Here is a 14,422-nt window from a genome sequence, read left to right as displayed (position 1 = left end):
CGTCACAAAGCCAGCCATGTGGTCAGTAATCTGTGTAACATACATGTACGTCACAAAGCCAGCCATGTGGTCAGTAATCTGTGTAACATACATGTACGTCACAAAGCCAGCCATGTGGTCAGTAATCTGTGTAACATACATGTACGTCACAAAGCCAGCCATGTGGTCAGTAATCTGTGTAACATACATGTACGTCACAAAGCCAGCCATGTGGTCAGTAATCTGTGTAACATACATGTACATCACAAAGCCAGCCATGTGGTCAGTAATCTGTGTAACATACATTTATGTCACAAAGCCAGCCATGTGGTCAGTAATCTGTGTAACATACATTTATGTCACAAAGCCAGCCATGTGGTCAGCAATCTGTGTAACATACATGTACGTCACAAAGCCAGCCATGTGGTCAGTAATCTGTGTAACATACATGTACGTCACAAAGCCAGCCATGTGGTCAGTAATCTGTGTAACATACATGTACGTCACAAAGCCAGCCATGCGGTCAGTAATCTGTGTAACATACATGTACGTCACAAAGCCAGCCATGTGGTCAGTAATCTGTGTAACATACATGTACATCACAAAGCCAGCCATGTGGTCAGTAATCTGTGTAACATACATGTACGTCACAAAGCCAGCCATGTGGTCAGTAATCTGTGTAACATACATGTACATCACAAAGCCAGCCATGTGGTCAGTAATCTGTGTAACATACATTTATGTCACAAAGCCAGCCATGTGGTCAGCAATCTGTGTAACATACATGTACGTCACAAAGCCAGCCATGTGGTCAGTAATCTGTGTAACATACATGTACGTCACAAAGCCAGCCATGTGGTCAGTAATCTGTGTAACATACATTTATGTCACAAAGCCAGCCATGTGGTCAGCAATCTGTGTAACATACATGTACGTCAAAGTAAGTTTGCATGAAATACAGATCACCAACTGTGTGTAAAAGGAGACTATCGCTGACAGTACATACAGTGGCACATACCGACGTGATTTACAAATGTACTATTTGGCCATCACTAGCATAGTTATAACATAAAATCACTCCCTTGGCAAAACGACATAAAACAATGCTGTATAAATACAGTGCATACAGAAAAATGTGCAGTAACCCACAGTGATAGACTGATCAATGCCACCGTCTGATTTGTTGCTACAGGATACATAATATTTTTACTATTTGTTCAGAGAAATTAACTAAACCTAGAAACGCAGAAAAGGAACAGCCAAAATATTTCGGGGCTTGTATTGATCCAGCTGAAGGCAAACTATTAGACTATTCTGGAGACAGGGGCGGAACATTGTATCATGGGCAAGCATTGGGTCGACAATTACTAGGTGGACATTTGAAATAGGTTGACATGATCATTAAGTCGAGTTTTTCATGTTTTTTTTTTTTTTTACCATAGGTGGTTTTTCATACTTTATAATCAAAGTGGGCATAGAGGGAAAATAGTGTGCCGAGTGTAGTGAGGCCCCATGCCCGAAGCCTGGCAAGCTAAGCGGTACACTTATACAGTGTCCATGTCGACTTAAGTTGACAGACACCAAAAACACATGAAAAACTCACGTCGCCCTCATATCGACCTAATGAACATGTCGATGTCGGCCTATTTAATGTGTCCACCTATAGCTGTCGACCTAATGACTGTCGTACTAAGTTCTGTCGACCCTATGACTCATACCCCGGCAACATATTGGGATGGGCCCAACAGGAAGTAAATTGCATTGATGCGCATCACACTTTACCGTTTCCAAAAAATAAAAAGAATCACAAAAAAATTTATGTCGACTTTTTCAAGTATTCTCAAGTGTTGACTCTTTGCATGTCAACCTTTTTTCAATGTCTACATTGTGCATGTTGACCTTTTGGTGTCCACATATTGACTGTCTATTTAGATACTGTAGATTTATCAATTGGATACCTCCCCAAGGTATTTCCCTATGGTATGCAAATATTCTACAATACGTGAACATACGATATCCCAAACACTTCTGGTCCCGAGCATTTTGAAAACTGTTTGCATTATCATACATTAATTCTAAACGGTCAATCAATTCTGTGATTTGAATAAACGTGTGCCCACTATTCATCTACAAAACATTAAAAAAGGATCCGGAATACAAAATGTTTGGGACCAGAAACATTTTTTTTATATTTCAATGAGGTATCTTGAGGACGGGACCCCTGTGTGAAAACGAAATGTATTTATGTTGTATAAATATAACAAACACATGAAATACACACAAATATATTTTATTTGTGCATGAAACAAGGTTTCAAAACGAAACAATGTTTGTGTACTATCTCAGCATGGAATTTGAATGTAAGCAGTAATTTTATTGCACATATTTAGTGCCAGTTACAGATCATGTCCTCAGTAGTGCCAGTTACATATCATGTCCTCAGTAGTGCCAGTTACATATCATGTCCTCAGTAGTGCCAGTTACATATCATGTCCTCAGTAGTGTCAGTTACATATCATGTCCCCAAGTAGTTCCAGTTACATATCATGTCCCCAAGTAGTGCTAGTTACATATCATCTCCCCAGTAGTGCCAGTTACATATCATGGACTCAAGTAGTGCCAGTTACATATAATGTCCCCAGTAGCGACAGTTACATATCATGTCCCCAGTAGTGCCAGTTACATATCATGTCCTCAGTAGTGCCAGTTACATATCATGTCCTCAGTAGTGCCAGTTACATATCATGTCCCCAGCAGTGCCAGTTACATATCATGTCCTCAGTAGTGCCAGTTGCAGATAATACTATTAAAGGGCTAGATGAGGATGGCTTTAAGTGAGTCAGAGCTGTTGGCATAATCCTATGCTAATCCCCTACTGTATTGTTCTATGTATTGTATTGCAGCTGAGATCAAGAGTCCTTGGCTCACCATGGCTATCCAGAGAAGGCTAGCTGAAGAAGGCTCCATCTGCACATATCATGTCCCCAGTAGTGCCTGTTACATATTATGCCCACAGTAGTTCCAGTTACATATCATGCCCCCAGTAGTTCCAGTTACATATCATGCCCCCAGTAGTGCCAGTTACATATCATGCCCACAGTAGTGCCAGTTACATATCATGTCCCCAGTAGTGCCAGTTACATATCATGTCCCCAGTAGTGCCAGTTACATATCATGTCCCCAGTAGTGCCAGTTACATATCATGTCCCCAGTAGTGCCAGTTACATATCATGCCCCCAGTAGCGCCAGTTACATATCATGCCCCCAGTAGCGCCAGTTACATATCATGCCCCCAGTAGCGCCAGTTACATATCATGCCCCCAGTAGCGGCAGTTACATATCGTGTCCTCAGTAGTGCCAGTTACATATCATGTCCCCAGTAGCGCCAGTTACATATCATGTCCCCAGTAGCGCCAGTTACATATCATGTCCCCAGTAGCGCCAGTTACATATCATGTCCCCAGTAGTGCCAGTTACATATCATGTCCCCAGTAGCGCCAGTTACATATCATGTCCTCAGTAGTGCCAGTTGCAGATAAAGCCATCCTCATCTAGCCCTTTAATAGTATTAAGTGAGTCAGAGCTGTTGGCATAATCCTATGCTAATCCCCTACTGTATTGTTCTATGTATTGTATTGCAGCTGAGATCAAGAGTCCTTGGCTCACCATGGCTATCCAGAGAAGGCTAGCTGAAGAAGGCTCCATCTGCACATATCATGTCCCCAGTAGTGCCTGTTACATATTATGCCCCCAGTAGTTCCAGTTACATATCATGCCCCCAGTAGTTCCAGTTACATATCATGCCCCCAGTAGTGCCAGTTACATATCATGCCCCCAGTAGTGCCAGTTACATATCATGTTCTCAGTAGTGCCAGTTACATATCATGTCCTCAGTAGTGCCAGTTTCATATCATGTCCTCAGTAGTGCCAGTTACATATCATGTCCTCAGTAGTGCTAGTTACATATCATCTCCCCAGTAGTGCCAGTTACATATCATGGACTCAAGTAGCGCCAGTTACATATCATGTCCCCAGTAGCGCCAGTTACATATCATGCCCCCAGTAGCGCCAGTTACATATCATGCCCCCAGTAGCGCCAGTTACATATCATGCCCCCAGTAGCGCCAGTTACATATCATGCCCCCAGTAGCGGCAGTTACATATCGTGTCCTCAGTAGTGCCAGTTACATATCATGTCCCCAGTAGCGCCAGTTACATATCATGTCCCCAGTAGCGCCAGTTACATATCATGTCTCCAGTAGCGCCAGTTACATATCATGCCCCCAGTAGCGCCAGTTACATATCATGTCCCCAGTAGCGCCAGTTACATATCATGTCCCCAGTAGCGCCAGTTACATATCATGCCCCCAGTAGCGCCAGTTACATATCATGTCCTCAGTAGTGCCAGTTACATATCATGTCCCCAGTAGCGCCAGTTACATATCATGTCCCCAGTAGTGCCAGTTACATATCATGTCCCCAGTAGCGCCAGTTACATATCATGCCCCCAGTAGCGCCAGTTACATATCGTGTCCTCAGTAGTGCCAGTTACATAATCATGTCCCCAGTAGCGCCAGTTACATATCATGTCCCCAGTAGCGCCAGTTACATATCATGCCCCCAGTAGTGGCAGTTACATATCGTGTCCTCAGTAGTGCCAGTTACATATCATGTCCCCAGCAGTGCCAGTTACATATGTCAGCAGCAGTGCCAGTTACATATCATGTCCCCAGCAGTGCCAGTTACATATCATGTCCTCAGTAGTGCCAGTTACATATCATGTCCTCAGTAGTGCCAGTTACATATCATGTCCTCAGTAGTGCCAGTTACATATCATGTCCTCAGTAGTGCTAGTTACATATCATCTCCCCAGTAGTGCCAGTTACATATCATGGACTCAAGTAGTGCCAGTTACATATAATGTCCTCAGTAGCGACAGTTGCATATCATGTCCCCAGTAGTGCCAGTTACATATCATGTCCTCAGTAGTGCCAGTTACATATCATGTCCCCAGCAGTGCCAGTTACATATCATGTCCTTAGTAGTGCCAGTTGCAGATAAAGCCATCCTCATCTAGCCCTTTAATAGTACTAAATGAGTCAGAGCTGTTGGCATAATCCTATGCTAATCCCCTACTGTATTGTTCTATGTATTGTATTGCAGCTGAGATCAAGAGTCCTTGGCTCACCATGGCTATCCAGAGAAGGCTAGCTGAAGAAGGCTCCATCTGCACATATCATGTCCCCAGTAGTGCCTGTTACATATTATGCCCCCAGTAGTTCCAGTTACATATCATGCCCCCAGTAGTTCCAGTTACATATCATGCCCCCAGTAGTGCCAGTTACATATCATGCCCCCAGTAGTGCCAGTTACATATCATGTTCTCAGTAGTGCCAGTTACATATCATGTTCTCAGTAGTGCCAGTTACATATCATGTCCTCAGTAGTGCCAGTTACATATCATGTCCTCAGTAGTGCCAGTTACATATCATGTCCTCAGTAGTGCTAGTTACATATCATCTCCCCAGTAGTGCCAGTTACATATCATGGACTCAAGTAGCGCCAGTTACATATCATGTCCCCAGTAGCGCCAGTTACATATCATGCCCCCAGTAGCGCCAGTTACATATCATGCCCCCAGTAGCGCCAGTTACATATCATGCCCCCAGTAGCGCCAGTTACATATCATGCCCCGAGTAGCGCCAGTTACATATCATGCCCCCAGTAGCGCCAGTTACATATCATGCCCCCAGTAGCGCCAGTTACATATCATGCCCCCAGTAGCGCCAGTTACATATCATGCCCCCAGTAGCGCCAGTTACATATCATGCCCCCAGTAGCGCCAGTTACATATCATGCCCCCAGTAGCGCCAGTTACATATCATGCCCCCAGTAGCGCCAGTTACATATCATGCCCCCAGTAGCGGCAGTTACATATCGTGTCCTCAGTAGTGCCAGTTACATATCATGTCCCCAGTAGCGCCAGTTACATATCATGCCCCCAGTAGTGGCAGTTACATATCATGTCCTCAGTAGTGCCAGTTACATATCATGTCCCCAGCAGTGCCAGTTACATATGTCCGCAGCAGTGCCAGTTACATATCATGTCCCCAGCAGTGCCAGTTACATATTATGTCCCCAGTAGTGCCAGTTACATATCATGTCCGCAGCAGTGCCAGTTACATATCATGTCCCCAGCAGTGCCAGTTACATATCATGTCCCCAGCAGTGCCAGTTACATATCATGTCCCCAGTAGTGCCAGTTACATATCATGTCCCCAGTAGTGCTTTCGGAATAATTTATAAGGGATACTCATCCTGTATGAGCTAAATAAATGTTGATGGCAGGCACCTTTCAGGACACCATTGAAACCTAATGTGGGTTAGGCCTCACTGATGTCACTAGTCCCTAATGAATTTCTAGAAAGAAGATTTGTACAGTTCAATACTAGCTGCCTATACTAGCGGTCTATTACAAAGTGCCCGGTAACTGCTACAGAAGGCATCTACTTCTTTAGACCAACAATTTGCCTTCATTTGCACAACTGCATCTATATGTCGGCCAGAGCACATTGCTTTAGGAACAAAGGTTAGCGCATTTGTAGAGAAGCTAAACATTGCATGGGCAGAGGGGAGAAGTTGGCTGCGTATACATGGAGTAGATGCAAAGATGCCCTTTGACATAGCAGCGCAGAAGCCAGATCAAATTTGATAAACAAATGTAATCTGCAATGGGACTTCGATATGCACCAATGTAAAATTGGCAGAAATCAGGACTAACATTTTCCAAAACACAAGGTGCACTGTAAATAAATACAGAAAAATCCCAAATTAACAATACCAAGATCTTGACAGCTATATGGTTATACTTTTAAACAGGGAAACCATGGGAGTCTGCTAGAGATCAATCCAATGGCTTGAGTCATAGCAGAGCTGGTGCCTATATGAAGGCGATGAGAATTGTTTTAAAAAAAAATACTACTTTATAACATCAAAGATGAGGATTCCTGGCACTTAGCAAAATCTAATTCAATAGTCCTCGTATACTGGACAGGTGTGCACCATACCCCGCTGAAGGAGGCATATACAGCTCCCCTTCTAAAAGACTTTGGGGCAGATGTTCTGTATTAAAAATAACAAATATACAGGCGCAAATAAAAATTAAAATTCAAAATGATATATGTTTAGTTAAAATGAATAGTTTGCTATATATGGATATCACAGCTTCAATTGTATTTTATGCTGCTCCCAAAGGAATTGATTAAATTCTCTAAGAAACAAAAACAGTGTGACCAACACGGTGCGCTCTCTCATTACCCAGTATTTGTCCTGTATTAAGCCCGGTGAAGTGAAAAATTGACCAATCATCTCCTACCTGTCATTTTTCAATCCCAGATTAGAGGAAACAGCAGCGCCCAGAAGATGCAATATCCTCTAGGTGAACAGCCGACATACTGTACATTATACATATGAAGGCCGACATACATTAGGTCGACCCCTTAAAGTGGCCAGGCCTTAGGTTGACACATGAAATAGGTCGACATGGCTAAGGTCGACAATGGGAAAGTCGACAGTCAAAAGGTCGACTTTTTTTCCCCACTTTTGTTTGAGCCGACATGTGCCGACAGGCGGTATTTCATACCTTACCATCCACTAGGGCGTGGAGGGAGAATAGAATAGTGAGAAGGGGACGCGGTACACTGATATGTCGAAATTCGGGGAGAAAAACGCGTGTCCACATTTTGACTGTCAACCTTCCAAATCTGTAGTCCTAAACCCTGTTGACCTTTAGAGGTTGATCTTCATAGTTTCGACCCAATGACCCCAGGAATACAGGGAGAGATTACACACCCCGCATAGATAATGTGCTAATTAGATGAGAGTTCATTGCCCCGATGCTGTGATGCAGCAATTGCTCAGAATTTAATTACTGCCACATTGTCTTCTAGATCATTCATCTACACGCAAGTACAAGAAAAACACAACTACTATACTGTGGACAGAACGTCATTTATGGCCACTCGGTGATCAGACATATCTTACAGGTATGATGACATTATCACACACATGATTTCAAAGAGCTGAAAATGACAGAAAATAAATATGTAATCATTGCTTTCACCTTCATACCGGCCAATAACATGACAAACATCCATTGCTGAATCCTTTACGAGTGTTATACTTCATATGCTTTTACACTCAGGGCTACAGATCTGGAGTCAGAATTACAATATTTCATATGCATCATATGGGAATCTTGTATACCTATGTTTTTTTTTTTTAATCAGTACAGTAAGTCTGCCGCAATTAATTGGAGAATGGCAGCTCATGTAACCAATGATACTGCAGGATAACCTCATTGTATTCATAAAAATATTATTCCATGTTCAGTAATAATAAGACTAAGACTATAATAAGACTGATGTTCTTGGCGTTACTGAGGGGCAGATTTATTAAGCTTGGTGAAGTGATAAAGTGTTTGGTGTCATCACCGGCCAATCAGTTCCTACCTGTCATTTTTCAAATCAGGCCTGTAACTTCACAGGTAGGAGCTGATTGGCCGGTGATAAAAACCAGACACTTTATCACTTCACCAACCTTAATAAATCTGCCCATGTATTCCTACACAAATTATCAATCAATAAAATTATTTCCTTTTTTAAATCCATATTAGACACTGAGGGGTAAATACAACCTGTAGTAAATTTACCCCTGAGAATGGAGCAGAGGCATCCCAATAACAGACCCCTTTCTCCTACACACACACACACTGACTAAAACCACAACTGTGCCATATAATCCCACAATTAGGTGACGACTGACCAAGGCCTTTGATGGTATCTGGATGTAGGTTTCTTTTCATTTCTATCTGGTTTGCAAATGTATTAAAAGTGATTTTTTTTTGTCATGATTTCAAGTGGCCACACCACGTGACCTACAGGTATCCCTCCTAAGACACATACAGATTCAACTGTCCAACAGAAAAGTTGCCAGTGGCGATCATATTCCAAAAACGACAAGTATCATATTCACCCTTTCCGCTGGCCCATATCCGACCAATTTGGTCTGCCGTAAAATATAAAACCAACCCCTTCTTGCAATAAGGTAGGTGCAAAGGTCACATTCATTGTTAGTTGATTTGGAACTAGTGACATTATTATATCATGAGAACCTTTGTTCTTGTGTCTCGCTGATGTTAAAATACCAGATCCAGATATTTATAAATAGCTTGATGACCGCTAAACCAAAGACAAGCTAAGCTGTTTAGAAGCAATACTTTCCCATGATCCCCTTCATCTAATCATCACAGAATCTACCAATCTCTTTCATGCGGTTCTCTGAAAGGAAGTCCAAGGGCCTCAAATATATGTCTCTCGGTTGGCGTTGGCACAGGGTAGCCAGTATTGACCTTCACGCTCCCATTGCGCACTACGTTCATGTTCAGGGAGTGCTCGGACAAACTCATGCCCTTGGTTTTTGCCAGTGCACGCATGGAGCGGTTGAAGTGAGCGGAGCCAGTGAAATACATCAGAGCGCAAGCAAACTCCGCATAAGGCACAACGATGACGTCCAGTCTCCGGTGTCTTTGTCCCGGTCCCGGCAAGCAACAGACGCCCATGTATTTCTTCTGGCTTCCGTTGTCCTCGTGGCTGACCAGATCATCAGTTAGGAACCCTGGGAGGACCAAGCACACACGCAAGAGAGGGAAAGAACATATAAGATTAAATGGGTTCTTTTAATAAAACACACAGCAAAGACTCCCATTTGTCTTCATCTACTTCTAAACTAAACATATATCGTGTTGTGTCCACTATGCCAGGTGACCGAAATCCAGAGATAAATAATAGGAGTTCTGAAATGCCGAACTTTATCATTAGCAAATGTAAATTACAGGCTTCGCTGAGCATGAATTCCAGGGAGCTGGTTCCTGTTCTTTGATTAATACATAAGTACAGGTTGGACTCAACCACTGCTTGGATATGATTTGCGATCCAGCGTTTTGTTTATAGAGAATTCATACATTTCAGCTCATCTGACGGACAGGGAACATTGACTCACCTTGCACCTTCAGGCTGTCAATGAGTTTGCTGAACACTCCTTTATGAGACTTTCCATCAGGATGTGTAATTAAAACGTCTACGTCCCCACATGTTGACTTTTGACGTCGGTATGAGCCACAAGCCACACTGATTAACTCTGGGTTTATCGCGCTAGCCGCTTTTTTGACCTGATGGAGACAAAAAAAAAAAAAAAAAAGACGCAATTAACATTGTATGAGGTAAAACTTCTCCGTTCACAGCTACTATAATATAATATTTTACATTATTATTATTATTTTATTTCAAAATCTGAATTTTTCTACCCAGAGCACTGCACCGCTCCAAAGATTGTATGCTCGCACATAGCATTTAATGTGAAACATTGCAAAGTGATCACAGTGGTGCACTAAAGAACGCTGCACCTGTACATCTTTTTGACTGGAAAAAAGAAAAGCAAAGTTCATTAACTAGTGTTTCATGTACTGTGAATGAATGGCCTCAATCTATTGTGAACGAATGGCCTCAATCAGTGCATCCAGCATGCCTGGAGAGTTTGTTTCTAATAGCGTCATTATTTTTATGGGTTAAACTAGTTTTGGGAAAGGATTAATACCACAAAAATATTATTATCTCTACACAACAGGGCTGATCTTACCATCTGCCTCCAACACGTTACTAGGAATATTTGTAACAGAAACGGTCTACTTACTACTATATGTAGTGGCTACAGTGCACATGTTCTAAAATGATCATATTATAAGGGGTACTTAATGTGTTCGCAGCCTGATGGTCGGGTTAGGCGCATATGCATGCATTGGGTGCACCCACTGCGAATAGTGGGATCGCTAGGTGACAGCGGGGGGTGCGGGGGGGTTCATGGGCATTCCCATGGCAATGCGCCCGTTACGCACATGGGGGTGGTGGGGGAGGAATGTCAGCTGCCCGCCCATATCCTCCAGAGGGTGCAGGCATATGTAAGGTTGCTCAGAGCAACCATATATATGTGTGCACGTTCCGCTTCATCCGTTGGTCGCGACCATCGGATAATGTGGGTGTCCCCCCGCAGGATGCGAATGGATGTTTATGTTAAACACCCATTTGCAGCCGGTCCTTGGGAATACACGCTGCGAGGGGGGGTGGAGCAGGTCGGCATTTGCCAGGCGGGGTTTGGTGGACTTGCAAGGCTGTGAATTTGCAGTCTTGCGAATCAACCAGAATAACCCCCTAAATGTACAGTGCTCTCTCACTCTACAGTGCATGCTCCCCAAACATTAAATAGCCCATGTAAAGCACACACAATGGTTTGCACAATAAGCCAGAGAAACAACCTGGTGTGCCCCCATACAGTCCTCATCATTGTAATAATCTACAGCCACAATTATACAACTGTTCACTACAAACAACCAACTATGCATCAGTCCATGTAAACAGGTGGAGGCGGAGCCTTGCACACAGTACTGCTGGAATGTACACCTGTATTATCCCCCCTCATTAGTGCTGACTGCTAAGCTTGCAGCAAACCAGAACTAACAACCACAAATCAGCTTTTATACAGCACAAGTTACATTTATGAATGCAAATATCTGATTATGTCATTCTGCCAGATATAGCCTTATAATTGGAGAGCGGTGACATCACATGTATCACATGATGCATTTGGAGTGTCCTGTGGTGGAATGATGCAGCATGCTACACTTTATATGGCCACTGAACAGTGCTGTTCAGTGGCCATATAAAGTGAAGCATGCTGCTTCATTCCACCCCCCCACACACACGCGCGAGCACACACACACACACACACACACACCCTGTTATATGCACACTAGATTTATTTATGTATATATTTAGAAGGGATTTTCTTACATAATCGGAATTGTCACTGGACAACTGTCACTTTCTATTGCTATGGCTGGTGGTGCAGACCTAATAAAGCGATGACTCATAAATAAATACAGAGGGTCAGATGCACCAAGCTTCAAAAAGTGATAAAGTGGAGCGTGATAAAAAAAACCCCATCTGAACAGCTCATAACTGCCATTTTTTCAAACAGACTGTAACTTGGCTGATTGGCTCTACTTTATCATTTTTTTTTAAGCTTGGTACATATGGCCCGGTGTAATGAATTTCACAGATAGTGCCATTACCCAACATACTAAGGGGTTTCTGGTTTTCCAATTTGCCTTTTCTATGTTGTTCTCTTCTTTATATCCTTATAACAATTAAGGATCATCTTTCATTAGCAGAATAAACCCATTAATTCTGTCCTGCGGGCCGGTGACATGCTTAAGAAGGTCACGACTCTTTTCTAATGCATATTTTGTCTCTTTTTAATGAAGATTTCTGAAGACCTGCTACACCGCAATTGAGTGTGAAGCCCCCCCAAGATCTTGATGTGACATACAGCAAGGACAGTGGCTAATCCCTTAATCCCCTCTTTCTGCTATGCATCACCCACAGGGGCCTAGAGACCCAGGACAAGTAATCCAATCAACAACAACAATAGGAGCCGGCTCCTCCTCCCGCAGCAGCCACAACAACCTGGCTGACTTTTCAAAAGATGGGGAGGGGGAAGGATAAAGGTACTTGAAATTGGAAAGTCATTCTTGAAAATCTTTTTACGTGACAACCGTGTTTGAACAAAAAGGGAGGGGCGGCAGTGGGGGGACTGGGCCTTTGGCCTTTAATCATACGCATGGGAACAAGTTTCTCAGTGGGGTCCGGTGCGGTGCGCATTCTTTGAGGTCAGGCTCTGTGGCTGAGTGACAGCGTCGCAATGACCGATGCTTCCACGGAGATGGGTGTATGCAGGTGTAACATAAAGCGGCCCGTTCCAACCCACCCCGAGGGATCCTGTCACTCAACAGCAACTTTCCAACTCCGCTGCCTTTCATTTTCTCCAACAGACTGTCTTTGAAATAGTGTGTCCTGATGATCATCACAAAGAGCTGTGCTCTTACAGAAGCTTGTGGGAGAGAAAACCTTTTCTTAGCAGAATATATTAATGTTGTGACCGAATAATAGAAGAGAGAGAAATTTCGGAGGCAAAAGGCACAAATACCCTGGAAAACAAAGGCTGGAGTAAAGCGGAGTTTATCTGCACAGCTTGACCATGTCTTCTGGTTCCATTCCCAGCAGCAAAAGATCTCAGAGGTAGCTTAACCTTATTTTAATCAACTTTTCTAAAAGAAAGTCCAGGAATTCGTTCATAGATTGCCAACTATTTATTAACAAAGTGACAACCTATTATGTCCCAGCTGCATTCTGGGCTTTGTGGCGGCTGCACCTTGCTTGTATTGGGGTGTATTCATGGCCACCAGAGAGCACACACAATATACCATCTGAACTAAACAGAGGCAGACCTCCTAGCGGAGAACCTGAGGGAGCTCCAGATAAAACACAAGTACAGGCTAGGAGGGAGGTTTGGGAACAATGCAGGTGAAGCGGTTGCCCCAAGGGTCTTGCAGTGCTGTCTACATAGAAGGCATGGTGGGATTTGACCCATGCCATTAAGCATATGTAGAATATATTTTTTATTGCCACCGCCATATTTTGCGAACAGGTAGATTCCTCCCTCTAAGAATACGCCCCTTTATCTGGTTTGCTTGATATTAGTTTGGAACACTGCAAAGAAATCCAAGGCTCTCAATGCTATTGTAGATGGACTTAGTTCTCCAGATGCGAGATAAATAATACCCTATTCACACCACAAAGCAAATTGGCGGGTTAAAGCTTTTCAACCCGGTAATTTGCCGGAAAACCCGGGTTTTTCGGTGGTGTAAAAGGGTCAACACTGGTCTTAAATGCCGTCTCACCGACCCTGCTCTTGACCTGGGTCAGAGTGCTGGGATTTAAGACCCGTGTTGACCCTTTGACACCACCGAAAAACCCGGGTTTTCCAGCAATTACCGGGTTGAAAAGCTTTAACCCGGTAATTTGTGGGTGGTGTGAATGGGGTCCGGCTGCACCCGGCAAAACTACCCTGCACTTAAAAATGCCAGGTGGCCAGTGTGAAAGGGGTATGACTCTCTGTGAAGGTGACACACACACAGGCATTAGACTCATACAACCAACACACAAAGTTACTTATGACTATAATGGTCTTACAGTTTGTTCGATCTTTCCCGCCTCTTCCCTGGACATTCGATCTAGGAAGTCCTCATAATATTTCAAGCCAATGGCCTGTTGTGTGGTGAGATTTGCCTTTGTGCGAATATCATCCAGGGTCCGAAATCCCTGAGGAACAAAAATAACAGTTTTACAGACACTGAAAAATGATTCTTACAAGACTTTAGTTGTGCAAAGACTAATGAGGATAACAATCAAACAGCTGTAAAAGAAAATACAATTTTCACAAAGGCAAAAATTGTAATGACCCGCCGTGTCAGAACAGTTATTTTCCTGGA

The 14,422-nt window shown here is 43.3% G+C and overlaps 1 protein-coding gene and 1 long non-coding RNA gene across 3 annotated transcripts in view; one reads left to right on the top strand and one right to left on the bottom strand.

Moving 5' to 3' along the window:
- LOC146009131 (uncharacterized) overlaps nucleotides 1-13,438 on the top strand; it is a 46,224-nt gene extending 32,786 nt beyond the window's left edge. Inside the window, exons 2-3 of the long non-coding RNA XR_014444614.1 lie at nucleotides 7,929-8,024; nucleotides 12,356-13,438. This is a non-coding gene — a long non-coding RNA (uncharacterized LOC146009131). The remainder of the gene's footprint in view (nucleotides 1-7,928; nucleotides 8,025-12,355) is intronic.
- Nucleotides 7,973-14,422, bottom strand: part of POLL (DNA polymerase lambda) — a 24,042-nt gene continuing 17,592 nt past the window's right edge. For both annotated transcript variants that reach the window (XM_083149206.1, XM_083149205.1), the window contains exons 7-9: nucleotides 14,124-14,252; nucleotides 10,039-10,207; nucleotides 7,973-9,654 (exon numbers count right to left, since the gene is read on the bottom strand). In XM_083149206.1, coding sequence (XP_083005332.1) covers nucleotides 9,293-9,654; nucleotides 10,039-10,207; nucleotides 14,124-14,252 — 660 coding nt within the window. In that variant the 3' untranslated portion in view covers nucleotides 7,973-9,292. The remainder of the gene's footprint in view (nucleotides 9,655-10,038; nucleotides 10,208-14,123; nucleotides 14,253-14,422) is intronic.

Source organism: Crinia signifera, chromosome 6 (assembly GCF_055691185.1).
Source record: "Crinia signifera chromosome 6, ASM5569118v1, whole genome shotgun sequence".
Classification (NCBI taxonomy): domain Eukaryota; kingdom Metazoa; phylum Chordata; class Amphibia; order Anura; family Myobatrachidae; genus Crinia; species Crinia signifera.
This window is presented reverse-complemented; position numbering and strand designations above follow the sequence as displayed.